This window comes from Danio rerio, chromosome 23, assembly GCF_052040795.2.
Source record: "Danio rerio strain M-AB ecotype USA chromosome 23, GRCz13ab, whole genome shotgun sequence".
Classification (NCBI taxonomy): Eukaryota; Metazoa; Chordata; class Actinopteri; order Cypriniformes; family Danionidae; genus Danio; species Danio rerio.
The window spans coordinates 43,987,084-44,014,535 of NC_141043.1; the positions used below are offsets into that span (position 1 = coordinate 43,987,084).

At 34.8% G+C, this 27,452-nt stretch overlaps 1 protein-coding gene across 4 annotated transcripts in view; it reads left to right on the forward strand.

The window, feature by feature from the left end:
• cdh24a (cadherin 24, type 2a) overlaps positions 1–27,452 on the forward strand; it is a 210,534-nt gene that overhangs the window by 105,302 nt on the left and 77,780 nt on the right. For all 4 annotated transcript variants that reach the window (XR_015523887.1, XR_015523888.1, XM_087307617.1 and 1 more), the window contains 3 exons: positions 13,904–14,198; positions 17,187–17,306; positions 22,885–23,052. Coding sequence is in view for 2 of the 4 variants with exons in the window: in XM_087307617.1 (XP_087163743.1) it covers positions 13,904–14,198; positions 17,187–17,306; positions 22,885–23,052 (583 nt within the window). In the remaining 2 variants the exon portion in view is untranslated. The remainder of the gene's footprint in view (positions 1–13,903; positions 14,199–17,186; positions 17,307–22,884; positions 23,053–27,452) is intronic.

Genomic DNA, 27,452 nt, shown 5'->3' on the forward strand with positions numbered 1-27,452 from the left:
TGTTTTTTGTGGAACCATTAATGTTGGTAAGAACATATTAGTTTTAAGAATGTCTGCCGAGATGTTTTCTAGCTTTTCAGTTATTTAGCTTTCAGCTTTTAGTATTTAATTCATATTTTACTGTCTACACTGTAAAAAATCCCTTAATTAAGTTGATTAATAGTTTATGTTAAATGTGTTTTACATTTATCTGGAGGTAACAATTGCATTATGGATTGTAGTTAGAACTGGTTTTAGGCCTTCCCATTGAGAGTAATGTTAATTGACGCTTAGTGCCATCTGCTGTCTTGGGAGGAAATGGCCTAAGCACATTTGTAAGCAAATCTGCCTGAATGCATTTGTAAGAAAATTAACATTGATGCCTTTGTGAGAGAATCTGCCTGAATACATATATGAGAAAATTAGCTTGAATGCATATGTGAAAAAATCCACCTGAATGCATTTGTGTGAAAATTAGCTTGGATGCATTTGAGAAAATCTGCCTGAATGAATTTGTGAGAGAATCTGCCTGAATGCATTTGTGAGAAGATTAGCCTGAATGCGTTTGTGAGAAAATCTGCCAGAATGCATTTGTGAGAAAATTAATTTGAATGCATTTCTGAGAAAATTAGCTTGAATGCATTTGTGAGAGAATCTGCATGAATGTGTTTGTGAGAAAATCTGCCTGAATGCGTTTCTGAGAAAAATAGCTTGAATGCAACTGTAAAAAAATCAACTGGGGAGAGTCTCAGAAGTGGACGATTGTCTTGCAATCGTAACAGACAGCTGTATGCACTAGATTTGGTGTTTGTTGTTAGGTTATATGCAGTTTGTAGTGTTGACTAAATTTATTAGTTGATTTGAATTGTGAAATCTGATTTATATTTCTAAAACCCAATACTTTAACAATTTGTTAACACAACAGAGTTTTTGTTCAAACATACTTTTTTGTTTTTTACGAAGCGCTTTCTGTTTGTTTGCGAGTCGAGTGATTCTTTTAAAACAGATCATGTTTGTTTGTAAAATGTTGGATTTCTTTGTATTGTCACAAATTCTGCTGTTTAAGTAATAACTTTATGGAAGGCAGTTACTGTGAGTGAAACATTTATATAAAGCAAACACTTATTTTGTGTAATTAAAATATATATTTTTTATTTTGCGATTAACATATATTGTGATTATGTGTATTGTACAAACGCAGTTGAAAAAAAGCTGAAATGTTTGGAAAAAAACACTTGATGACCTGTTGTGATTATAAAAACTAAGAGTTTTAAAAATGTATGAAGTGCTTGTTACAACTGCACCAAATCAATAAAAAAAACAAAAAAAAAAACGATAAAGGGCCACTAGAGGGCGTGTATTTACAACAAACAAAGGTATATTTTTATGATGGAGTAACTAAGTTTGGAATCATGGGAGTTGTAGTTTTTATTACATCCTTTGGGACTCCTGCAGAAATCATGTTGATGGATGAGCTAAAGTATCCAACTCTTATTATCATGATAGTATGAAGCAGAGTAAAGCTGAACACTGTGAAAGAGAAATAAGAGAAACGCCATAGCAATCTCTAATGAAAGATGAGCATGATGCGTCATGAAAACAGCAAACATTTTATTACGCCACAGTCCACCGCCTCTAGTTCTTCTGCTCGTGATCACACAGAGAAGCAGCAGCCCTGTTTTATCAGACTAAATACATTTTAGAGTCTAAAAATAAACATATTAAAGCATCTTTTGGTTGGAAATTGAGGATGTTATATCCTTAGCAAAAACATTCAGCAACCTAGTAAAAATGGCTTATTTTTCTAGATTTAAACATTCTTTAAAAGATTTGAGGTAAAGACAGGTAATGCAAGTACAAACATCAGCAAAATAAGACTATTCTACTTGGTTTTGGATGTTTTATTGAAAAAATTTTACTTGCAACGAAGTCCTATATTTCCAATTTTTTTTCTATATATTTTTTAGATGAAATCGTACATGAGTGCAGTTATTCAATTGCAGACATCCCATCTGTCAGTGCTAATGTTCCTCCAGCGAGCGCATGTTCTATAGAATGACGAGTGTTAATGTGAGATTACGAATCCGTGTTTTTACCTCACTTATTTAAAGCAATCTGACAGCTTGTTCTGCTCCGGCTGAGAGCTGCCGTCTCTGAGCATACAGCTCTGCTCTGACGTATGCAAATGCATCCCTCGGTATGTGTGCGTGTTTGTGTTTGTGTGTGTCTGTGGGTATTGAAGTATTTTCAGCACTAATTTGTAGATTTAAATAACCATGCTGTTCAGTATTGATATTTGTGTGGTGGAGGAACAGATAGAAAATGCTCATGATGGAGGAAGATCTGAGATGTTAGACACAGAATTCAAGTCCAGCCGTGCGTATGTAAATATAGTTCTGCTGTATATATTTAGATCTGCACATTTCTACAGGTAAACATATTATTCCAGTTGAAGAATAGAATAGAACAGAATCAACACGATCTCACAGCAATCAAACTTCTTGATTTAGTGGCTAATTTGTTTGAATTCATACAATTTAGTACAATTTTCTTATCCCCCAATGACGATTGGGTTTAGAGGTGGGGTTTGGTGCCATACCTTCTTTTTAAAATCATACATTTTCATATGACTGAATTGAACAAATCTGTCAAAATAGCCATTAAACTTACCAAAGGTAAAATAGTTATGTTTCCTTCTGAGATCAGGCTGAATAGAATAATATAGACTATAATAGAGCCAACACGATCACCCAGCAATTCGTACGTTTTTGGCTATTTCCTATGAGTTTGTAAACTGACGAAACGTAAAGTAGTTACGTTTCCTTGTGAGATCAGGTTGAATAGAATAGAATCAACATAAAATTTGCTGGAAATTTGGATTGGCTATTTATTTATTAAATAAGATAAATTAATATATGCTATAATTGATTTCAATGATGTAACAAATTGAAATGTATTAATTTATTTTCATTACTTTTTTATGAAATTGATTTAGAAATAGTTTAAAAAGCATTAAAAAGCAGTTATCCAATTTTGATGATTTTATTTATAATTTTAATGATTTTTTTTGTTTATTTGCAGTTTTATTACTTTGCTATTTAAATTTGAATATTTTCTAAGTCCAGTTTTGAAATAAAAAGCTAAATAATAAAAATAATTACTCACTCATTTGCTTTCCTTTGACTTATTCCCTGCTTCATCAGGAGTCGCCACAGTGGAATGAACCACTTAAACTTACCAAAGGTAAAATAGTTATGTTTCCTCCTGAGATCAGGCTGAATAGAATAATATAGAATATAATAGAGCCAACACGATCTCCCAGCAATTCGTAAGTTTTTGGCTAATTTCTATGAGTTTGTAAACTGACAAAACGTAAAGTAGTTAGGTTGAATAGAATCAACATGGTCTCACAGCAATTTTTAATTTAGTGGCTAATTCCTATGAATTTGTACAATCTGATTCATACAATTTTTACGATTTTCTTTATCCCGAATGACATTGGGTTTGGAGGTGGGGTGGTTCCACACCTCCTTTTTTAAAATGTAACATTTTTGTATGACTGAACTCGAACGAATTTGTATGAATTAGCCACTGTTAGGACTGTGTTGTTGTGTTTCTGTGTGTTGATTTGATTTCTAGATTGGGGGCGTGCCTTCAGCGCACCTGATGCTGGTCGGCGCCCTTATTTAAACCCCGGCAGAGAGCTTGTCGGGGCCAATGTCCATTCACTTCTATTTGGGCATTATGCTTTGTTTCTCTTCCATACACTATCATTGACAACATTTACCGCATCCATACACTTGCATTTCACACTGATTGAACATACTGATACTGATATTTTGATTTTATAATTTAAATTGAGTTAAATAAATCTTCTTTTTCTTTTAAAATCTACGTTTTAACTGACAAAACGTAAAAAAAAGTTATGTTTTCTCATGAGATCAGGTTGCATAGAATAGAATCAACACATTCTTAGCAATTTGTAACTTTTTGATTTAGTGGCTAATTCGTATTAATTCGTATGATCTCATCCAAGTGAACTCGAACAAATTCGTACAAATTAGCCACTAAACTGACAAACATAAAATAGTAATGTTTTCTCATTATATCAGGCTGAATAGAATAGAATAGAATAGAATAGAATAGAATAGAATAGAATAGAATAGAATAGAATAGAATAGAATAGAATGACGATTGGTGGCTAAGTCATATTAATTCTTATTATCTCATACGAGTGAACTCGAACAAATTAGTACAAATCAGCCACTAATCTGACAAAACATAAAATAGTTACTATTTTTCTTGAGATCGGGCTGAATGAAATTGAATCGAATCAACACAATCTCACAGCAATTCGTAACTTTTTGATTTAGTGACTAACTTGTATGAATTCACACAATTTTGTCCGATTTTCTCATCCCCCAATGACGATCGGGTTTCGGCATGGGGTTTGGTGCCACACCTCCTTTTTAAAATCGTACATTTTTATACAACTGAACTCGAATTTGTACAAATTAGCCACTAAACTGACAATACATAAAGTTACATTTCTTCGTGAGATCAGGTTGAATAGAATAGAATAGAATAGAATAGAATAGAATAGAATAGAATAGAATAGAATAGAATAGAATAGAATAGAATAGAATAGAATAGAATAGAATAGAATAGAATGATTCAGCCAAAATGACAGAAAGCAAAAGTCTCTCTCTACCAGGGGTTTTCTTTACCTCACATCCTAAATTTTAAAAGGCAGCTATATGTTTTAACATGGGAACACACTGATACTGGAAATTTGGATTGGCTATTTATTTGTTAAATAAAATAAATTAATATATGCTATAATTGATTTCAATGATGTAACAAATTGAAATGTATTAATTTATTTTCATTACTTTTTTATGAAATTGATTTAATATTAGTTTAAAAAGTATTTAAAAGCAGTTATCCAATTTTGATGATTTTATTTATAATTTTAATCATTTATTTTTTTATTTGCTGTTTTATTATTTTGCTGTTTAAATTTGAATATTTTCTAAGTCCAGTTTTGAAATAAAAAGCTAAATAATAAAAATAATTACTCACCCATTTGCTTTCCTTTGACTTATTCCCTGCTTCATCAGGAGTCGCCACAGTGGAATGAACCACCAATAACTCTGGAATAGGTTCCTCTTTTTTTGTTTAATTGTATTATTTTGTCATGAAATCATATGTAATATAATAATATACACTTATATAATCATAGTATCTTATTGCTGTGATTCATGCAAATTTGTTGCACTTATCTCTGGATTTGCAAAGATTGCAAATTTAGGTTCATCAGGATATCATCGAGATTTAGGGACTTTCTTGCTATTATTTACCAATATTTTCTTGTTAGTATGACATTACTATATTATATGTTAGGGATAAAGTACATCCAAGAGGTTGTTATCCTGGATATACTTTATTTTGTAAACTATACAGCTACTTACCAACAAACATAAAAATTAGACACAAAACATTGTTCTGAGTCATAATAGTTCATTAATCATTTAATTAGACACAAAGCTGACAGAAATTAAACAGCTGATGGAGTATACACTAACCTCTGCATTAGTCAGTCACAAGATGGCGCCAAAGAGTCAAAAACGCAAAGCTGACAGAAACGAAACTGGCAAAACGACGCATACACTGAGCTACATATTAATCATTCACAAGATGGCACCAAACAATCAAAAACAGCTGTGTGATGGACAAGCAGATACATATGAATGTATTCATGTGTTCACTGACATTCAAGATAAATCAAAGTTCTCGTATGAGCCAGTGTTATTAAGCAGTTATTATCCCTGAATAACATACCTTAGATTGTTGCGACTGACCAATCAGAATCGAGTATTCAAGACAGCCGTGTATTTATAAATATAATACACATAATATAGCCGTGTAAGTCTCAGATATCTCTACTCCTAAACAACAGGCTCTGCTATTGATCACATTTTAATCAAAACTGGCAACATTTTACAAATCGAGCATCTACAAAACCAGTTTTTGTGCACCACGCCACAATCATTGTATGTGTGCTAATGGATAAGGTGGACATCTAAAAAAATCACTCTGAAAGTCTAAAAAGTACTAATGGAAAAAAAGGCTTGGATGCGAGTCAAACAAATAAAGAAAGATGGAATGTTGTCAGGGTTTTTAGTCTGAAGCAAGGGGGAAGAGATTTTAGGCGCAGGAGGAGAGAAACTAAGAGCTCCTTTAATCACAAGCTCCCTCAACCCACTTCAGCTTCCCAGCATGCCGAGCTCCGCTGAGATCACAGGATGAGGAAAAACCACTGTAAAGACTTACTCTGACCACACACACACACACACACTGGAGTACTACTCCAAAAAGCTGGAGAACAAGACAAAGATAAGACGGAGAAAGAGACCCGAGTGACGGCTGAATAATCCCTTCAGCTCCTCTCGCTGGCCGTCAGCTCGGCTCTCTCCTCACCCTGACCCGGCTTACAAATAATGACTTAATTCCTGCTAAACTCTCCTCCCTCACACACACTCACGAGAACAGACAAAGGCAGAATATGAGCTGTCGGAAACATCCTGGAAAACCTGGAAAAATTACAGACGTGTTTACTAGTCCTGGAAAGAAAAGGGGAAATGATGGTAAACATAAATTATGGTAACACTTTAGTATAGTGTAGGGTCCGTTCATTCATTTTCCGTCAGCTTAGTCCTTTATTTATTAGGGGTTATCACAGCGGAATGAACCACCAACTCTTCCATCATATGTTAACGTTGCGGATGCCCTTCCAGCCACAACCTTGTACTGGGAAACACCTATATACTCTCACATTCACACACACTATACACGTGTCTTTGGACTGTGGGGGAAACCGGAGCCCCTGCGGTACAGTTGGCGGTTCACTTACGGACATTGCATTCACATCAGAAGTGAACCGTACCAGAGTTCGCAAGAACCGTACCCCAGACCACCTCTTTCAGGCGGACTCGGGTACGGTTCACGGGTGCGCTCCCGAGTTCAGAAGACACGTTCACACTACTTAAACGTACCGTACTATGACGTCAAACAAACCCGGGTGCTGACCAAAAGTGCTAGTGTGAAAGCCCCCTTCATCTTATCCAATATCAATTGGGAAAGTGCTATAGCAAATGGACCTGTCAGATGAACGCTGCTCACTTTAAGGGTCTTTTCACATCTGTAGTTCGCTTCATTTGGTCCGCACCAAGGGTAATAAATGATACATTGCTGCATCTTCTGCCGTCTTTGGGTCGTTTTCACACCACACTGCTGGCTTTGGTCCGAACCAGTTGAAACGAACCAAAATGCAGTCATCTGACAAAATCCACATCTCTCATTGGCCAGATGTTGTTGAACATATTTCCTAAACTGCATATTGATTGGTCAGAATTCACGTGTGGGAAAATGCCAATGAACTCCCGCAGGAAAACAAAACCTTTTACTCTGGAGGGACGACTGCGCTGGCTGATTGTATCCCTGCTTTAGACAAACTATCCATTACGAAAATGAAGCGCGCCTGCGGCTGGAAAACAGTGTTTAATGCATCGCTCGTCACTTCAGGAGGAGACGTGAATTAATTTAGCTAAACTGTGACATGGTCATCTTGCGGAAATGTTACCAACGATCCATCAGGTAATGTTTCCCCTCTCTCTCTCTCTGTTGGTAAAGCTCTGTCAACAAATAAGTTTCCTCCATATCCCATAATGCATAGCGCATCGGCCTACGGTAGCTGGATTAGTCCAAAAGGCGCAGTGCTTTTTGCGGTTGGGTCTGTTTTAGTACGGATCACATTCTCACCACAAACATACCGCTCCAGGATTCGTTTAAAAGCGTACCGAGACCACCTCTTCAAGCAGGTCTCAGTACGCTTATTTGGTCCGCTTTTGGTGCGCACTCGAATATGATTGCTGCATTCTCACCTGCCCAAACAAACCGCACCAAAAGAGGAAACGAACTCTAGTGCGATTCAATCGAACTAAATAAGGCAGGTGTGAAAGCACCCTTACCTTCATTAAAGTAAATAAGATTAATATTTACACTAATTGTAATATTTACATTAATATTTGTACCTTAAGTACAATTTTTTTTTTATGTTGTTAAAAGAAGTCAATTGGTGCCATAATGCAATGATTCAATGCTGATTCTGACTGGCAGTGTAAGTGTAGGGCTTGAGGAGGAGACATAAGGGAAGGATTGGCAAAGGACCTCAAGCCGGGAATCTGACTCAGGTCGCTATAGGTGAATTTGATTAACTAAACTGGCTGTACTGTGTGTGTGTGGATGAGTGTGTATGGGTGTTTCCCACTACTGGGTTGTGGCTGGAAGGGCATCATACAGAATGCTAGAATAGTTGGCGGTTCATTTGGTGGTTTAACCCCTGATCAATTGGACGAAGGAAAATGAATGAATGGATGGCTCTTTAAGGATTGAAATCTGTGATCCTTGTCTTTTCTCTCAGTAATGATATTTGAAATGTCCTGGAAAATGATCTGTAATGTATGACGGATGGATAAACATGACGGCGAGGTGTTAGACGAGGGATAAACAGATGGACAAACAGAAAGACGGAGCGAGGGAGAGTGTGAAGCAGATGGATGGAGAGGGTGAGAGGCAAACAGCTGAGAGGAGAAGACGAGGAAAACACAGATGGACATGGTGTGTGTGTGTGTGTGTGTGTGTGTGTGTGTGTGTGTGTGTGTGTGTGTGTGTGTGTGTGTGTGTTTGTGTGTGTTTGTGTGTCTGTGTGTGTAGGTGAGCAGGAAAATCTAAAGAATGGTTATGTCACTGCTCAAACTACATCTGCTGTGTGTGGATAAAGAGATCTTGCCCACATTAGAAGCTGTTGTGTCTAAAACTTCACTACTTTTCTTATCATTAGTAATCGGCAGTGTTGGGGAATAAGGAAACTACTTTTTAAATTATTAGACACTTTAATTTAATTATTTTATTTATTTATTAGTTTATTTATTAGTTTGTTTATTTATTTATTTGTTTTTTTAGTTTATTTAGTTGTTTGTTTGTTTATTTATTTGTTTGTTTATACAGTTGTTGTTTTTTGGTTATTCGTTTATTTATTAACACATTTGTTTTTTTTTGATTGATTGTTTATTTCTTATTTATTTATTTATTTATTTGTTTTTATTAATTTGTTTGTTTATTTTTATGTATGTATTTATTATATTATTTATTTATTTGTTTGATTGTTTTTTGTTTGTTTATATATTCATTTATTCATTTGTTTATTATTAGTATGTTTTTTTATTTTAGTTTATTTATTTGATTTATATTTTCGTTTATTTATTTGTTAGCTTGTTTATTTATTTATTGGTTTGTTTATAAAAAAAATATCCATTCATTTGATTGTTTATTTATTTGTTTATTTATTAATTCATTTATTCCTTTTTGTTTGTGTTTATTTTTATTTAATAATTTTTTTTTATTTATTCATTTATTTGTTTGCTTGTTTGTTGTTTGTTTGTTTATATATTCATTAATTTATTTGTTTGTTTTAATTTTTTGTTTATTTCTTTATTTGTTTGTTTGAATGTTTTGTGTTTGTTTATATATTCGTTCATTCATTTATTTGTTTGTATATTTCATTTGTTTGTTTGTTTGTTTTTTTATTGATTTATTTATTTTATTTATTTGTTAGCTTATTTATTTATTTATTTATTTGTTAGCTTATTTATTTGTTTGTTGTTTATTTGTTTATTTATTTATTTATTTATTTATTTGTTTTGTTTGTTTATTTTTATTTATTTATTTATTATTTTATTTATTTATTCATTTTTTCATTTGTTTTTTCATTTGTTTGCTTGTTTTTTGTTTGTTTGTTTATTTGTTTGTTTGTTTGTTTGTTTATATATTCATTTATTTGTTGGTTTGTTTATTTGTTTGTTTTTATTTATTTGTTTATTTCTTTATTTGACTTATTTATTTATTTATTTATTTATTCATTTTTCGTTTGTTTTATTTATTTATTTTAATTTATTACTTTGTTTATTTGTTTTTATTTATTTTAATTTATTAGTTTCTTTATTTGTTTTTATTTATTTATTTATTGGTTTGTTTAATCATTTATATTTTGTTTCATTATTTATTTGTTGTTTGTTTGTTTTGTTCATTTATTAATTCATTTATTTTTAATTTTGTTTAATAAATTAATTTTCTATTGATTGATTAACTGACCATAATTTGTCAAAATAGAAGTGTTTCTTTATGAGGGATCATGTAAACTCAATTCTAAAGGTAACAAAAATATTGTGAAAGCAAAAATATTAGCACAACTGGTGATATCAATTTATTTATAAAGACTTCCAAGGGCTGTTTAACGGAGAGATTTCTCAACATTTTCTTTAACATGTTAGTTTTAATAACTAATTTCTTTTGTCTTTGCCCTGATGACTACATACTATTTTAGTTATTTCGCAAGATTCTGGTATTAAGATCAAAGTGCAGTTCAAAGGCTTAACTATATTAATTAGGTTAACTAGGCAAGTTAGGGTAATTAGACAAGTCATTGGACAACAGTGGTTTGTTCTGTGGCCAATTAAAAAAATATATATTTTTAAGGGTGGCTTTTTTACAATAGGAAATATTATGAAAAATATCCTTGCTCTGCCAAAAATCACTTGAGAATATTTGAAAAAACAATAATAAAAAATTCATAGGAGGCTAATATGTTTTTCTTTAACTGTCAACTGCGTGTGTGCATGCGTGCGTGTGCGGCGTGTGTGTTTAGGTGAGGAGGGAAATGGTTATAAATGGTTATGTCACTGCTCAAACTACATCTGCTGTGTGTGGATAAAGAGATCTTGCCCTCAGTAGAAGCTGTTGTGTCTAAAACTTCTACTTTCCTTGTCATTATTCGGTAGTGTTGGGAATAAGGAAACTACCTTTCTCATTTAATTATATTATATTCATTTATTTATTTATATTTTTATTTATTTATTCATTTATTTGTTTGTTTATTTAGTTTTGTTTTTTTAATATGCATTCATTTATTCTTTTGTTTATTTGATTATTATTTATTTTATTTATTTATTATATATTTATTTTTTATATTTATATTTATTATTTCCTTTATTTATTTATTAATTTGTGTATTTATTCATTATTTATTTCTTTGTTTGTGTATAGATTTATGCATTTATTCATTTATTTTTTTATTTTTAAAAAGTTTACCCAATCCCACTCATTTACTACATAACATGACATTTTTAAATGAACCAGACTAAAGTATATAATAAGCAGTGTCATATCACATGTTCCTCACTGCATCCACAGCATGTTGTTTTTACAGGTTTATTGGCACACTTGTGTCGCATGTTCCTCACATTTCCCCTGTGACCTTATTGGTTGGCTGAGCTAATGAATTTTCTGCCCGGCCAATCATCATGCCCGTATCAGTCTGAAAACACCTGGCACTTCTCATATCAGGCGCTCTGGATATCTGGATGGCGAGGTCTGTTTTAGCCCCCGGTGAAAGGTGCCCTTTCACAGTGATCTTGGATTAGTCTGCCTGCCCAGAGCTCAAGCACACCAATTATGACTTTGTCGTGAAGTATTAAAAGGGAAATGCTTTTTTTATGAATAATGGCTGGCTGGAGTGAGTAAAGTCAGGAAGCTACGGATGTTTGTTTATTTATTTATTTATTTATCTATCTATTTATTTATTTTTTTTTTTTATGTAATTAGTTAATTAATTAATTGTATTGTAACTTATGTAATCAGTTAATTTTAATTAATTAATTTTATTTCATGTAATCAATTTATTTTATTTTATATTAATTTATTTTAATATATGTAATTAAATAATTTTAATTTAATTTATTTTATTTTATGCAATCAATTTATATTATTTTATTTTATCCATCCACTTAACATAATTTTTTTCTAGATTATGAGTATCCACTAAAATCTACAGATTTTTTTCTTCAGATATTTTTTTTGTTTCTAATCTAGATTATGAGTATCCACTAAATTATACAGTTTTTTTTTTTAGATTATGAAAATTCTTCTGTATTTTGTTAGATTATTTTCTTTAGATTATGAATACAAGCACACCAACTATAACTTTGTCGGAAAGCATTAAAAGGAATTTTTTTTTTTTTTAAGAACAATGACTGCTTTTATTCATTTGTTTTTATTTTATTATTATTATTTTTGCTCATATCATTTTTTATACTCTGGTTTGGCCTTTGAGGATATTTTACTAAAGAAAAAAAAAGCACACATCTCATTTGCTTTGTGGAGTTATTTATTCAAACGAAACAAGATGGTCTCTTAAGTCATTATGTGCATGGGATGTTTTAGAAAAGGGTGTTATCTAAGTGAGAAAATAACATTAGGATGCTGTAATGCTTTTTTTCTGCGGTGCCCGTGTGTGAAATGCAATATTGTTTTGCATATGTCAGAGTCTACTTTCAGTCTGTCTGCTGTGCATCTTGTATGCGAGAAAAAATAAATAAATTCTGCATGAAATAATTATCATGTGTTTTGTAAGTATTTTATTTTTGTGAATTTTCTGCATCATTGCTCCAGGTTTCAGTGTCATACCATCTAAGATTTGATTGAAAACTTGTTACCACTAACTGTACTCAAAAAAAATTGTAAATAAAAAATACTAATACTTTCCATCTTAGACTTTACAGACCTGAAACTTGCCTACAGCACTTATTCATTGTTGCTCTTATAATTGTGTAAATTGCTTCCTTGTCCTCATTTGTAAGTCGCTTTGGATAAAAGCGTCTGCTAAATGACTAAATGTAAATTATGATTATCCATTAAATTCTACAGTAATTTGTTTTATTTTCTAGATTATGAAAATTAGATTGTAATGTATTTTGCTAGGGGCGACATGGTGGCTCAGTGGTTAGCACTGCCGCCTCACAGCAGGAAAATCGCTGGTTCGTGTCCCGGCTAGGCTAGATGGCATTTCTGTGTGGAGTTTGCCTGTTCTCTCTGTGTTGGTGGGTTTCCTCCAGGTGCTCCGGTTTCCCCCGCAGGCCAAACACATGCGCTATGAACTAAATTGAAAACAGTGTATGAGTGTGTGTGTGAATGTGAGAGTGTATGGGTGTTTCCCAGTACTGGGTTGCGGCTGGAAGGGGTAAAACAGGGATGTCTAGACTCCGTCCTGCAGGGCCGGAGTCCTTCAAAGTTTAGTTCCAACCCCAATCAGACACACCTGGGCTAGCTAATCAAGCTCTTACTAGGCTTCCAGAAAAATCCTTGCAGTGGTGTTGAGGCAAGTTGGAGCTAAAATCTGCAGGCAGCCGGCCCTCCAGGACCGAGTTTGGACACCCCTGGTGTAAAACATATGCTGGAATAGTTGGTGGTTCATTCCTCTGTGGTGACCTCTGGTATATCAGATAAATCTCTAGTAAATCAGAGACTAAGCTGAAGGAAAATGAATGAAGTTTTGAATTTTCACTCTATTCTACAGTATTTGTTAGATTTTATTCTTTAGATTTATATGAAGAATGGTATTTGAAGAAGTCAGATGCAAAAACTTCTAAGTGCTGTCTGAAATTTCCATCAGAACATAAACAAAGGTGGCTGAAATAAATGTTCATTTGAGTTATTTCACTATGAAGACCAGGCGCCTGTTTCAGTGAGGAGGTTCAACCAACTCGGAGTTTAAACTTGAACTGTGAGTTGATTTACTGAGAGATTAAAACTCAAGAGTTTTCGGTTTCAGAATAGCTGATCTGAGTTTGGTCAATCAACTTTGAGTAGATCAACTGTTTTTTGCTAGATTCTATTCAATTATAATCCATTTTGTTCTGTTCATGAATAGTTTCCACATCATTTTTTTTTCTCTCGACAGGGTTTTACAGAAAGAGAATCTATTAATTGCTTTAACATACTTGCTGTCTTTCTTTTCCCATTCCTCCAGCTTCATTCCAGTGTGGACAAGGGCGATGGCCGGACCAAATATATTTTAAAGGGCGAAGGGGCTGGATCTGTGTTCGTCATCGACAGCCGTACTGGGAACATCCACGTCACCAAACCCTTAGACCGAGAGGAGAAGGACCAATATCGCCTTATCGCCACTGCAACAGACCGGCAGACGGGTCGAGCCCTGGAGCCCTCGTCCCAGTTCATCATCCGCGTGCAGGACATCAACGATAATCCACCGCTGTTCCAGAGCGGCCCCTACAGCGCCACCGTACCCGAGATGGCCAACATTGGTATTACAAGTCTCTTTTACATGCAAGATTGAAATAGATGTCCTTAGATGTAAGCAAAATAATCTTGTTTTTGCTCTGAAATAAGATTATTTTGCTTGTTTTAGGGAAAAACTCACTTTATTTTGACTTATTAATTCTGAAAACAAAACAATAGTTTTAACTTAAATAGAAAATGTTTTTTGATTTCTGAATTTTGGACTAAAAACTCTAAATAAGAAAAGCATTTTGTAAACAGTGTTAATCAGCAATTCCACTTTTAAAGTAAAGTGTGACCAACATTTTTAATGGCAAATGTTTTGGAATTTATAGTGGCGTTTCCATCCAGCATTCTTTGATGCAAAACCCCTACATGTGCAAAATTTAAACAGTGCATAAAACAGAGAATAAAAATCAGCCAATATTTTGTGTTAGTTAAACTTTATATTGGCTATCTTGCTATTTAAGAAACATGACACAAACTGTAAATAAGAAAAGCTTTTTTTACAGCGTTAAAAGCAAAAAAAAAAAGAAAACGTAATTGCGTTTTTAATTTTATGAATTTATCTTTGCATTCTTTGATGCGACACTCCAAAATGTGCAAAATTTCAATAGTGCATAAAACAGAATAAAAATCATCACTTCATGTGTAACTAACACAATATATGTGCTATTTCAAGACCTTTATATGATTAAATGAAGAAAAAATAGGGGTTGTGTAAGCAAAATAATTTTGTTTTCGCTTTAAAATAAGATTATTTTGCTTGTTTTAAGGGAAAACTCACTTCATTTTCACACATCACTTCTGGAAAAAAAAACTATTTTTTAAACTAGTCTAGAAAATGCTTCTTAATTTTAAAATATTTTACTAAAAACAAGACAAAAACTCTAAGGAAGAAAAGCATTGTCATTAGCAGGAATTGTACATTAAAACAAAGTGTGACCAGCGTTTTTAACTGCACATTTTAGGAATTTATCTTGGCATTTTATTTCAGCATTCTTTGATGCGACACTCCAAAATGTGCAGCATTTAAATAGTGAATAAAACAGAGAGTAAAAATCAGCCAATATATTGTGTTAGTTATACATAAAGGCATATCTTGACTTTTATATTGGCTATCTTGCTATATATAGAATTTTTATGATTAAACAAAGAAAAAACAGTGGTCGGGTAAGCAAAATAATCTTGTTTTTGCTTTGAAATAAGCTTATTTTGCTTGTTTTAAAGAAAAACTTTGTCTCTGAAAACAAAACAATATTTTTAACTTGAATAGAAAAGGCTTGTAGATTTTGTGAATTTTTTACTTGAAACATGACACAAACTCTAAGTAAGAAAAGCTTTTTTACAGCGTAAATACCAAAAAAACAAAAAAAACTAAAAGTAATTGCGTTTTTAATTTTAGGAATTTATCTTAACGTTCTTTGATGTGACACTCAAAATGTGTAAAATTCAAAAAGTGCATAAAACAGAGAATAAAAATCTTCACTTCATGTGTAACACAAGGGGGGCCCAGCGCAATAAGGCGCAAGTCAAAGTCAAAGTCAGCTTTATTGTCAATTCAGCCACATGTACAAGACATATAGAGAATCGAAATTGCGTTACTCTCAGACCCGAGGTGCTTGACATTAATATAAAAAATATATATATAAAAAATAGTAGAGTTTAAGAAAAAGAAAACTTACAGTATATACATTGCACATAAATGTGGTCTAAAAATGTGGTCAAGACATGTATGGCACGATTTGTTCATATTTTAAGACCAGCACAACTGTAATTTTCACATTTTGCACCACGTTGTTTAAATAGCAAATCCATTTGGGACACTTTGTGGACTCATGGGTTTGCCAGTCTGAAAAGGAGGCATGTTAAGGCGCATTGTTGGCACGTTGAGGAACTGAAATAGACCGTGCCATCGACCAAGTAAAAGCTGCTCTGAAGTCCAGCACAGAGTGCGTTAGTTTTGCGCCTATACAGGCCCAAACACTTACACATTGCTTAATACACACAGAATATACAGCAATACACAAATATCTTTACATATAAAAAAAAGTTAAAGGATTACAATGTTACAAAAATGATTTGTCACCAATCAATCCTGCATCACCAAAAGGCATAAGAGTAGGACATGTATTTGAATATGACCACACTTTATTATTATTGTTCATTTATTAATTTGCTGGAAATTAGAAATGAATTTAGAAATAGTTTTGAAGCAGATCTTTGCGTTACCAAATGGAATTAAATATTAAGGCTAATGGATGTCTTCAGTGGACTGCGAACAACACCGTCGTCTCATCTACAAAAGTAAAGGAGTAAAGTAATGAGCAAAAGTAAAGTAAAGAGGCTGAATGGAGGAGGCTTGTTCTTTATCCTCGTGCTGCAGATGCTCTGTTTAACGGTTTTCTCGCTAGTGAAGCGCTCAGTTTTTCCACTTACAAAGTCCGCCATGTAAATAGCAAATGTGCCATGGTGTGACACAACTGACTCTTAAAGGGAAAGGGAGATGAGACTGATGAGACTCTGACAACCCTGTTAGACCATGTGTTGGGGCGCAAATCGTATTTTTCCATTCTAAAAATAGCAAGAGCGGATTCAAATATGCCCTTAATGCTTTTGCGTCTGTCGCTGTAGATGTTGTGCCTAGATCATTTAAATAGAGCTCTATTTATTTATCTCAAGACTTTATCCTGAAATGAAGAATAAACAGTGACTGGATAAGCAAAATAATCTTGTTTATGCTATGAAATAAGACTACTTTGCTCATTTTAGGGAAAATCTCACTTAATTTTGACACATCACTTCTGAAAACCAAACAATATTTTTAACTTGTCTCAGTTTATCTTGGCATTTCCATCCAGCGTTCTTTGATGCGACACTCCAAAATGTGCATAAAAATAGGTGGATTGAAACATGGCGACTGTGTCTGGAAGAAAAGACGGAGGGTCGTATGCTCACTGAACCATGAATATGTCAAAAAGTATCTCTCATTTGGCCTGTCTGTGTTTCCCAAGGCACATCGGTTATTCAAGTGACAGCCACAGATGCTGATGACCCAACCTATGGGAGCAGCGCCAAACTGGTGTATTCAGTGATTCAAGGCCAGCAGTTCTTCACTGTGGACCCACAGTCAGGTGTGTGTTCTTGTAGCATTTTTATGAATAATATGCATATTTAACACTTTTAAGTGAATGATTATTTATTTAATACACTGGAAAAAAAAAAAGATTTGTTGAACTTGATTTAGTGGCAGCACAGTGGCTCAGTGCATGTTTTCCCTTTGTTCGTGTCGGTTTCCTCCGGGTGCTCCGGTTTCACTCACAGTCCAAACACATGCACTTTAGGGGAATTGGGTAACTAGATTGGCCATAGTGTGTGTGTGTGTGTGTGTGTGTGTGTGTGTGTGTGTGTGTGTGTGTGTGTGTGTGTGTGTGTGTGTGTGTGTGTGTGTGTGTGTGTGAGAATGTAAGAGTGTATGGGTGTTTCCCAGTACTGGGTTGTGGCTTGAAGGGCATCCACAGCGTAAAACATATGCGGGAATAGTTGGTGGTTCATTCCGCTGTGTTGACCCCTGATAAATAAGGGACTAAGCTGAAGGAAAATAAATAAATGAATAATCTGGACTTGCAAGGTTTAGTTTTATAGGTTATCTAACATTTTTAAGTAAGCAGAACTTGCAAAGTTTACTTGAAATACGTAATTTTTTTTTACTTTTACAAGTTCCCCAAACTTAAAGGTGCAGTATGTAGGTTTAATGCCTCGTTTCCACTGACTGGTACGGGTCACCTTTATCAGGCTGCGTTTCCACCACAAAGGATACCCTTTTGGTGGGCGTGGTGTATGACAAGGTTTAGGTCGATGTCATTCTCGCTCGAATAAATGTCTACAGTAAAGCTGTACGGGTCGTTCACATATCATAATGAGAAGCTCTTCTCACAAAACAGATGCTTTATACACATAAATACTTGTTTATAAATGTTTATTACTAATTTATTACTAGTTTATTACTAACTACTTTTCTATGAACATGATTTGATTTTAACTGCAGATCACTGACAGTGCGAAATAGGCTACTAAAACGTCTGTGATTATATAAAATAAATACATAAATGCAACATATATGAACACGTACAGCCCCTTACAGTCTACGATATATTATTAATTACAGAAACACTACACACAGGAAACAATTAGTACTTATTTTAGTTCAGAAACACACGCAATATAGCCCACAGTCAGCGCAAACCTCTCATCTGTTATCTTCTTTTATCTTGACCAGCACATGTAAGCTCTGTTAGAGAGTCATTTTGTCATTTCCAGTTCATAATAGTCCAAAAGGCGAAGATAATCATGGCAGTTTGTTCATGATTCAGGTTGCTAAAACAATTTTGCTCCTGTGTTTTGATGGCTTCTCTTTTTTTTCCGCGTTTCACTCCAGCTTCACTTTCACGCTTGTCCTTTTCTTTCTGAATGGATCAGACGATGGAGACACTTCAATAATCGCACTCACGTTATTCTCAACAGCTCAATAAGTTCATTATATCAAATATAGAAGCGATCGCAAGCTTCCGGAAGAAAGCGAATGTCGCTCGCACTTTTAGACAGGCTCGTAAAACAACAACAGGATACGGCAGATTTTTCTTCTTGGCTTTGTGTCTGTTCATCGAGACGGCGACAAGGTTTGTTTGAGCCCGGGTCATCCATGGCTGGCTATTATATGCATATAGTATTTCCATGTAATGTCTCGACTTTGTATTTAAAAAAACATGGCGGTTCCTTTGTTTACGTTCTGTGTAGCTCCACAAGCTCGTGACGTATCTCTGTAACCAATCAGCGTTCAGCTGCACGTGTAGCTCCACCTATTGATACCCTTTCTCCCGTTTGGTACCCTTTCGAAAGGGTGCCGAAAAAGTGGTTCGGTACGCTTTTGACAGTGGAAACGGCCATAAAAGCGTACCAAACCAAACCGAACCGTACCGTACCACTAAGTGGAAAAGGGCCATATGGTGGTATTACACACCTGGTTCAAAATGCACGCAAGCTCAGGTTGCCAGATTGACATCATCAACAGAAGTGTGCCTAACTGTCGAGCCTAAAGACTGATTTCAGGCTGATTTAAGTCATGTTCTAAATAAAAGCAACGGCTCTCGATAGAAGGAATATTTTCCATATAGTTCTTGTCCTAACCAACACCTCGCAGGGCTCGAAATTGCAACCATTTTGGTCGCATATGCACCCGAAATTTAATCTATGCGACCTCAAAATATATTTAGGAGCATATGTGCGACTGCATGTAATGTTGTAGTGCGACCTGTTTTGATTTATTTTTCTAAAAATGTGCTGAATCGCTCTTCCCTGCTGCTATATTGGCTCATATTAGCTGTCAATCATTGAAGGCTTTCCGCTGTCAGATGACAGGAGCTTTTGACCGCAGGAAATGCGACTGAAAAGTGAACAGTACACAGGTTTGCAAACCCCACCTAAAGTTACAAATAATGGCGCAGATGAGAGCGATCATGACATGTGGTGAATGTTGATCCACCTGCTGAGATCATTTGAGTGTTTTCGGAGAAGTTGCCCGAATCTCAATGCGATGCAAACACTGCATGTTCAACGCAAATGTCCGCTAAATGTGAAATCTAATACTGTACACATCATCGCCACCGAAGCTCGCCTTTACTAAGTTTACACTGAAACTGCGGCTCATAACAAAGAGCGGTATTGCGCCGATGGTCATCGCAAGAATCCTGCTCTGTCTGCTCATAAAGTGGGTCAGCTGACCCGCCTGCTTTCCACAAACACAGAGAAATGAAAATCACTGCATAATGAGACTGAGCATTTAAAATGACCCAAACCGAATTCAAAACTTTTAAAGCAGGGGTCACCAACCCTGTTCCTGAAGAGCTACCTTCCTGCACATTTCAGTTGCAACCCTGACCAAACACACCTGTTTGTAATTATCAAGTGCTGCTTTAGGTACTATTAATTGTTTCAGGTGTGTTTGATCAGGGTTGGGACTGAATTCTGCAGGAGGGTAGCTCTGCAGGAACAGGGTTGGTGACCCCTGTTTTAAAGAGTGATAGAATAGATGTATACTATTTTTCTATTTATTTACTGATGACTGCTTTGCAGCTTTCAGCATTGAATTAAATGATTTATTATAGTCTTTCCTTTGTTTTGTAGCAGAAATAATATTTATTAAATTGACATGCATATATAAACAATAGTGCAAAATAAATATTTCTTACTGCAATGCTTCAATTTTGTTTGATGCAAACCATACATTTATTTTTCATAAAGTAACAGACTTTTTATAGCAGATAATTCACATTCAAGCACATTCAAGGCAGCATGATGATGAGAAATGTAATTCATTGTAACTATTATTGTCATTTTCGTCATCATTAATATTTAATAGTTATTGGACATACATTTTCGAATTATTGCACACAAATATCTATGTATTCTCAGCATTAGTTTGATAGTTGTTTTTGTTTTTTGTTAGTCCTAATTGATGTTGCTTTAAAATAAAATAAATCCCTTAAAATACAATTTGCAATAATGCTCATTCATTTTGGTGGGTGCTCCTACATTTTTTTTTTTTTTTTGGTGCTCCTAAATTCTTTTTGGTGCCTACATAATTGAAGTTGGAAGCACCGGCGCTACCAAGTACCAAGTTAATTTCAAGCCCTGTCAAAAACTTACATACAGCACCTTTAATCTATCAGATTTTCTCAATTAGAAATAGAACAGACAACGAAATACACATTTTATTAAACGATTTTACTATATAATTGTCTTTACAACGTAATTTTCCTTATATAGTCTAATTGTCATTACAAATTAAAAGTAAACTAAAAGGAATCACTTGAAAGTATGGTTGGCTCATTAATTCATTCATTTTCTTTCCAGCTTAGTCCCTTTATTATTATGGGGTCACCACAGCGGAATGAACCGCCAACTTATCCAGCACATGCTTTATACAGCGGATGCCCTTCCAACAGCAACCCATCACTGAGAAACATCAATACACACTCATTCATTCACACACACACACACACACACACACACACACACACACACACACACACACACACACACACACACACACACACTACAGAAAATTTAGCTTAACCAATTCACCTATACCATGTCTTTGGATTGTGGGGGAAACCGGAGTATTCGAAGGAAACTCACGCGAACACAGGGAGAACATGCAAACTCCACATAGAAATGCCAACTACCCCAGCCGAGGCTCGAACCAGTGACCTTCTTGCTGTGAGGCGATCGTGCTACCCACTGCGCCACCGTGACACCCAATATGATTGGTTGTAGCCCCAAAATCATAAATCCTGACACGTTCCACACTGTACACATGAGAAACACATCTTCTGTTGGTTTCCTGAAAAATCTGGCATGGAGTATAAATGAATTCTCTTCTGAAGCAACATCATTGTTTTTAATCGCTGAAAATGATTAGGAAATTAACAAACATGATTTGAAAGTAATTCAGTAGCTCTCGAACAGTTGAAAGGGATTTGGTTTTAATACAATTTAATTCATTTTTTTGTTGTTCATTGAAGAGTTTATAATCCCTTCTGTTGACTACATTCTGTTGTTTTTAATGAGTAGACACTGTTGAATATTACTGACTGTGTTCTGTTGTGTTAATTAATAACAAAACTGGCACTTTCTTTTGTATTCTTTATTATTGCTTGCAGTATATTCTCCTAAAACTCCTGAGGAAAATACTCTGTTCAATTCAATTCAGTTCTTCTTTTTTCCATAGTGCTTTTACAAGGTACATTTAAACTTGTGTCAAAGCAGCTTGACATAGATGAAGTTCTTGTAAACTGAAACTGCTTCAGCAGTCAGCTGTTGACAATATAACACTGGATCACCAAACTTGTTCCTGGAGGGCCGGTGTCCTACAGATTTTAGCTCCAACCCTAATCAAACACACCTGAACAAGCTAATCAAGGTCTTACTAGGTATACTTGAAACATCCAGGCAGGTGTGTTGAGGCAATTTGGAGCTAAACCCTGCAGGGACACTGGCCCTCCAGGAACGAAATCGGTGACCCCTGACATATCAGATTCAGCATTTTGTTGGATTAAGCATTTTATAATATTCCGTGAGGCTCAGTGGTTAGCACTGTCACCTCACAGCATGAAGGTCGCTGGTTTGAGTCCCAGCTGGGTCAGTTGGCATTTCTGTGTGGAGTTTGCATGTTCTCCCAGTGTTGGAGTGGTTTGCTTCGGTTTCCCCAGAGTCCAAAGACATGCGCTATAGGTGAATTGGATGAGCTAAATTGGCCGTAATGTATGAGTGTGAAAGTGAGAGTGTCTATGGGTGTTTCCCAGCACTGGGTAGCAGCTGGAAGAGCATCTGCTGCGTAAAACATATGCTGGAGTAGTTAGCGGTTCATTCTGCTGTGGTGACCACTGATAAATAAGGGACTAAGCCTAGGGAAAGTTAATGAATGGATGAATGAAGCAAGAACGAGTGACTGTGCAATCCACTGGAGCCCGTCAGGTCTGTAATCAGGATGAAACTCAGGGCAGGACAGTGTGGGGTGTTCAGCGTGATTCTTTTTAATTCACTTCAGTTTAACCTAATTACCTTACTGGCAGGAAAGTCGCTCAGCAGTGCCGGAGCAGAGCGAGAATTGCTCTGAATGATCCATCTGTGTCTGTCTGTCTCTCTCTGCAGGGATCGTGCGCACGGCCGTGCCTGACATGGACAGAGAGGCTCAGGCTCAGTACCAGGTGGTGCTTCAGGCCAGAGACATGGGTGGCCATCAGGGGGGCCTGACAGGGACCACCACCATCACTGTGCACCTCAGTGACGTCAATGACAACCCACCTCGCTTCACCCAGAGTGAGTCACACAATCAGATCAGCTGCAGAACACTGACAAACACCAGGTCTGCTCTAGAATGACCTATTCTATTCTATTCTATTCTATTCTATTCTATTCTATTCTATTCTATTCTATTCTATTCTATTTTGTTATATTCTGTTCTATACTATTCTGTTCTATTTGGTCTATTCTATTCAATTAAAAAAAAATCTGCTGCTCCAGAACACTGACAAAACTGGGTATTATACAGTCTGTGTGTTCCAGACCCTGATTCACTGTTCTATTCTATTCTATTCTATTTTATTCTATTCTATTTAAGAGATCTGCTCCAGAACACTGACAACATTTTGTATTTTTCAGTCCTTATGTTCTAGTCTCTGATCCATTCTTCTGTTCTGTTCTTTTCTATTCTATTCTATCCTATTCTATTCTATTCTATTCCGTTCCGTTCCGTTCCATTCTATTCTATTCTATTCTATTCTATTCTATTCTATTCTATTCTATTCTATTCTATTCTATTCTATTCTGTTCTGTTCTGTTCTGTTCTGTTCTGTTCTTTTCTATTCTATTCTATTCTATTTTATTCCATTTTATTCAAGAGATCTGCTCTAGAACACTTACCACACTAGGTTTTATACAGTCTGTTCTATTATTTTCTGCTGTACTCTATTCTTTTCTATTCTATTCTATGCTATTCTATTCTATTCTATTCTATTCTATTCTATTCTATTCTATTCTATTCTATTCTATTCTGTTCTGTTCTATTCTATTCTATTTTATTCTGTTCTGTTCTGTTCTGTTCTTTTCTATTCTATTCTATTCTATTCTATTAAAGAATTCTGCTCTAGAACACATACCACACTAGGTTTTATACAGTCTGCTCTATTCTATTCTATTCTGTTCTATCCTGTTCTATTCTGTTCTATTCTATTCTATTCTGTTCTGTTCTGTTCTATTCTATTCTATTCTGTTCTTTTCTATTCTATTCTATTCTATTCTATTCTATTCTATTCTATTCTATTCTATTCTATTCTATTCTATTCAAGAGATCTGCTCTAGAACACTTACCACACTAGGTTTTATACAGTATGTTCAATTCTTTTCTGCTCTACTCTATTCTTTTCTGTTCTATTCTGTTCTATTCTATTCTATTCTATTCTATTCTATTCTATTCTATTCTATTCTATTCTATTCTATTCTATTCAAGGGATCTGCTTCACAACACTGACAACATTGGGTATTATACATTCTGTATGTTCCAGACTCTGATTCACTATTCTATTCTATTCTATTCTATTCTATTCTATTCTATTCTATTCTATTCTATACAAGAGATCTGCTCCAGAACACTTACTACACTAGGTTTTATGCTGTCTGTTTTTTATAGACTCTGATCCACTGTTCTGTTCTGTTCTGTTCTGTTTTATTCTATTCTACTAAAGAGATCAGCTCTGGAACACTGGCAACACAGGATATAATACAGTGTGTCTGTTGAGACTGATCCACCATTCTATTCTATTCTATTCTATTCTATTCTATTCTATTCTATTCTATTTAAGAGATCTGCTCCAGAACACTTACTACACTAGGTTTTATACAGTCCGTTTGTTCTAGACTCTGATCCACTGTTCTGTTCTGTTCTATTCTATTCCAGAATTCCAGAAAGTTTAAAGTGACACAAGCTGGAGTACAAAATAAAATGTTTGTTTCCACTGAAATAAAATGTTAAACTTAATGAAAGATGAATCAATGCCATAATGGTTCATCAAAGAATCCAGGCACTGGTCTCGTCTGATGTACTCTGCCATGTGTTCTAGCTGTATCCTATCGTCTAGAGTTCTCAGTTCTCTTCCAGTCAACTCTCCTCTATTTCTCATGCCCTTTATTTCCGAGAGCATAAACTGGATTCAATAGCCGTTTTGTTGTGTAGATCAAAGAGCGCTGGTGTGGCTCTTCATATCCCTGTCAGCATGCATGCCGTCCATTAGCCGCTCTAATGACACGCTGTGCACTTGTTTGCCAACATCACAAGTGCTGCTGTTTCAAGACTAACCAGCAGGCAAAGCAGGGATGTGGGCGTTCAGGTCTGTGCGTGTGTGACATGATGTAACCTTTTGAAACGTTCATGCTTTATTTCTCTTCTGCTTCAAAAATCCCCGTCCTCTTTTTCCTGACTGCACTTCTGTCCACTTGTTAGCCGCAGCGAGCTTATTATACGCCATCTATTCATGCAGCGGCTGCCGTCTCATTGCGGTAATTGATTGACAGCTCAGAGACGTGAGTGGCAGATTTGGAGACTGTAGGCACGATGGCAGATGCGTCTGCTGTATTATATTCTGTGATTGGTATGGTGTCTTATCAGTCGCACACTAGACAGTCGTGACGTACGCAATTATTTAGCCGCATAAATTTGCTCGCCGGTATGAATTGTTTGCAAGAGAGTAGTGCCCTAGAAATGTTGTTTACTGATGTTAGTTGAATTTTATGGCATTATAGTCTCTTGCATTCCTCAACGAAATGGACATGTAGCCCCCTTTCCCTATGGCGTTGGAAGGGCCATGAATTCTTATAAGTTAGATCGCTCTAATTTGTGTTTTAACCCCTAAAAGAAACTCCTAACCTCATACCAATTAATATATACAGTTGAAGTCAGAATTATTAGCCCCCTTCAAATTTCTTTCTTCTGTTTTTAAATATTTCCCAAATGATGTTCTGATAATATTTTTTCTTCTGGAAAAAGTCTTATTTGTTTTATTTAGGCTAGAATAAAAGTAGTTTTTTATTTTTTAAACAACATTTTTTAGCCCCTTGAGGCTGTATTTTTTCCCGATGACCTACAGAACAAACCACTGTTATACAATAACTTGCCTAATTACCCTAGCCTTCCTAGTTACCCTAATTAATCTAGTTAAGCCTTTAAATTTCACTTTAAGCTGTATAGAAGTATCTTGAAAAATATCTAGTAAAATATTGTTTACCCCTCTCAGGCTCAAATTAATTTTTAGACACAGGAAAAATCTGATATTTGAGGAAAATGATCATATGGCGTAGTACAGTACGATAGAATCCTGACGTTTTTTTTAGAGAGACCTTCACATGCAAGGCGTTCTGGAATGTTGCAGATTTGCAACATTTGCAACAATTTATTGTAGTTATATAATATTTTATTTGATAACAATTAAAATAGTAATATTTAATAGTAAAATAATATTAACATGTTTAGAAATTTAGTTTTAAATGAACTATAAGTGCACTATATGAACAAAAACAAGAATAACAAAGACTAGCTAACTACTTGTTTAACAGTGCAGTGTGCATATATAGCGTATATATAGACAAATGCGTGTATGTATGTATGTATGTATATATATATATATATATATATATATATATATATATATATATATATATATATATATATATATATATATATATATATATATGTGTGTGTGTGTATATGTATATATGTATGTATATATCTATATCTATATATCTATATATATATATATATATATATATATATATATATATATATATATATATATATATATATATATATGTGTGTGTGTGTGTGTGTGTGTGTGTATATATGTATATATGTATGTATATATCTATATATATATATATATAAGCAAAAATATATCTTATATATCTTACGCTCCTCTGGCAGCGTTGGACATGACATCACACTGCTGACTCTCCTGTATTCCCTCGTGAACTGTAGTTCGGGTTCTGACGTGTTCCCTGTGCTCTGGTAAGACTAAACTGTTATTCAGTTTGCCCTTTGGGCAAAGGGGCAACTGTGTTTTACTGCCACTACAAACGGCAGCACAGAAACAGGCCTGCAACGGGGTTTAGTTCATTTTTGCAGTGTTGCAGATTTGCAACATTTTAGTTAGTGTTGCAGATTTGCAAGATTGGCCCAGTGTGGTAATTAGACACTGACGACTGAATATGATATGAAAAATATTTTTTTTATACAACTTTTCAAACAATGTAACATTGTTTTTTAGTGGCAGAACAACAACAAAACAATATGGGATCCAATATCTCAAATCCTCATTGAGTAGGTCATGTTTCCAAGTCACTTTGTCATGTGGTACTCCAAGAAAATTTTTATTTTGTGTGTCATCTGGTGAGCAAGTGGGGAAACTGTTTGTTGCAAATGGACAACCAAGTCCTGCAGTGGTACTTCTGAGTAAAAAAAACTCATAAAATATGTATCTGGAGTAATAAGGTGATTCATTTTTTACTGTTGCAAATCTGCAACGCCTGCCTTAAGAGGGTTACTGTCATCATGGCAAAGATAAAATAAATCAGTTATTAGTAATGAGTTATTAAATCTATTATGATTAGAAATGTGTTGAAAAAAAAAGTCTTCTCTCCGTTAAACAAAAATTCGGGAAAAAAATTTACAA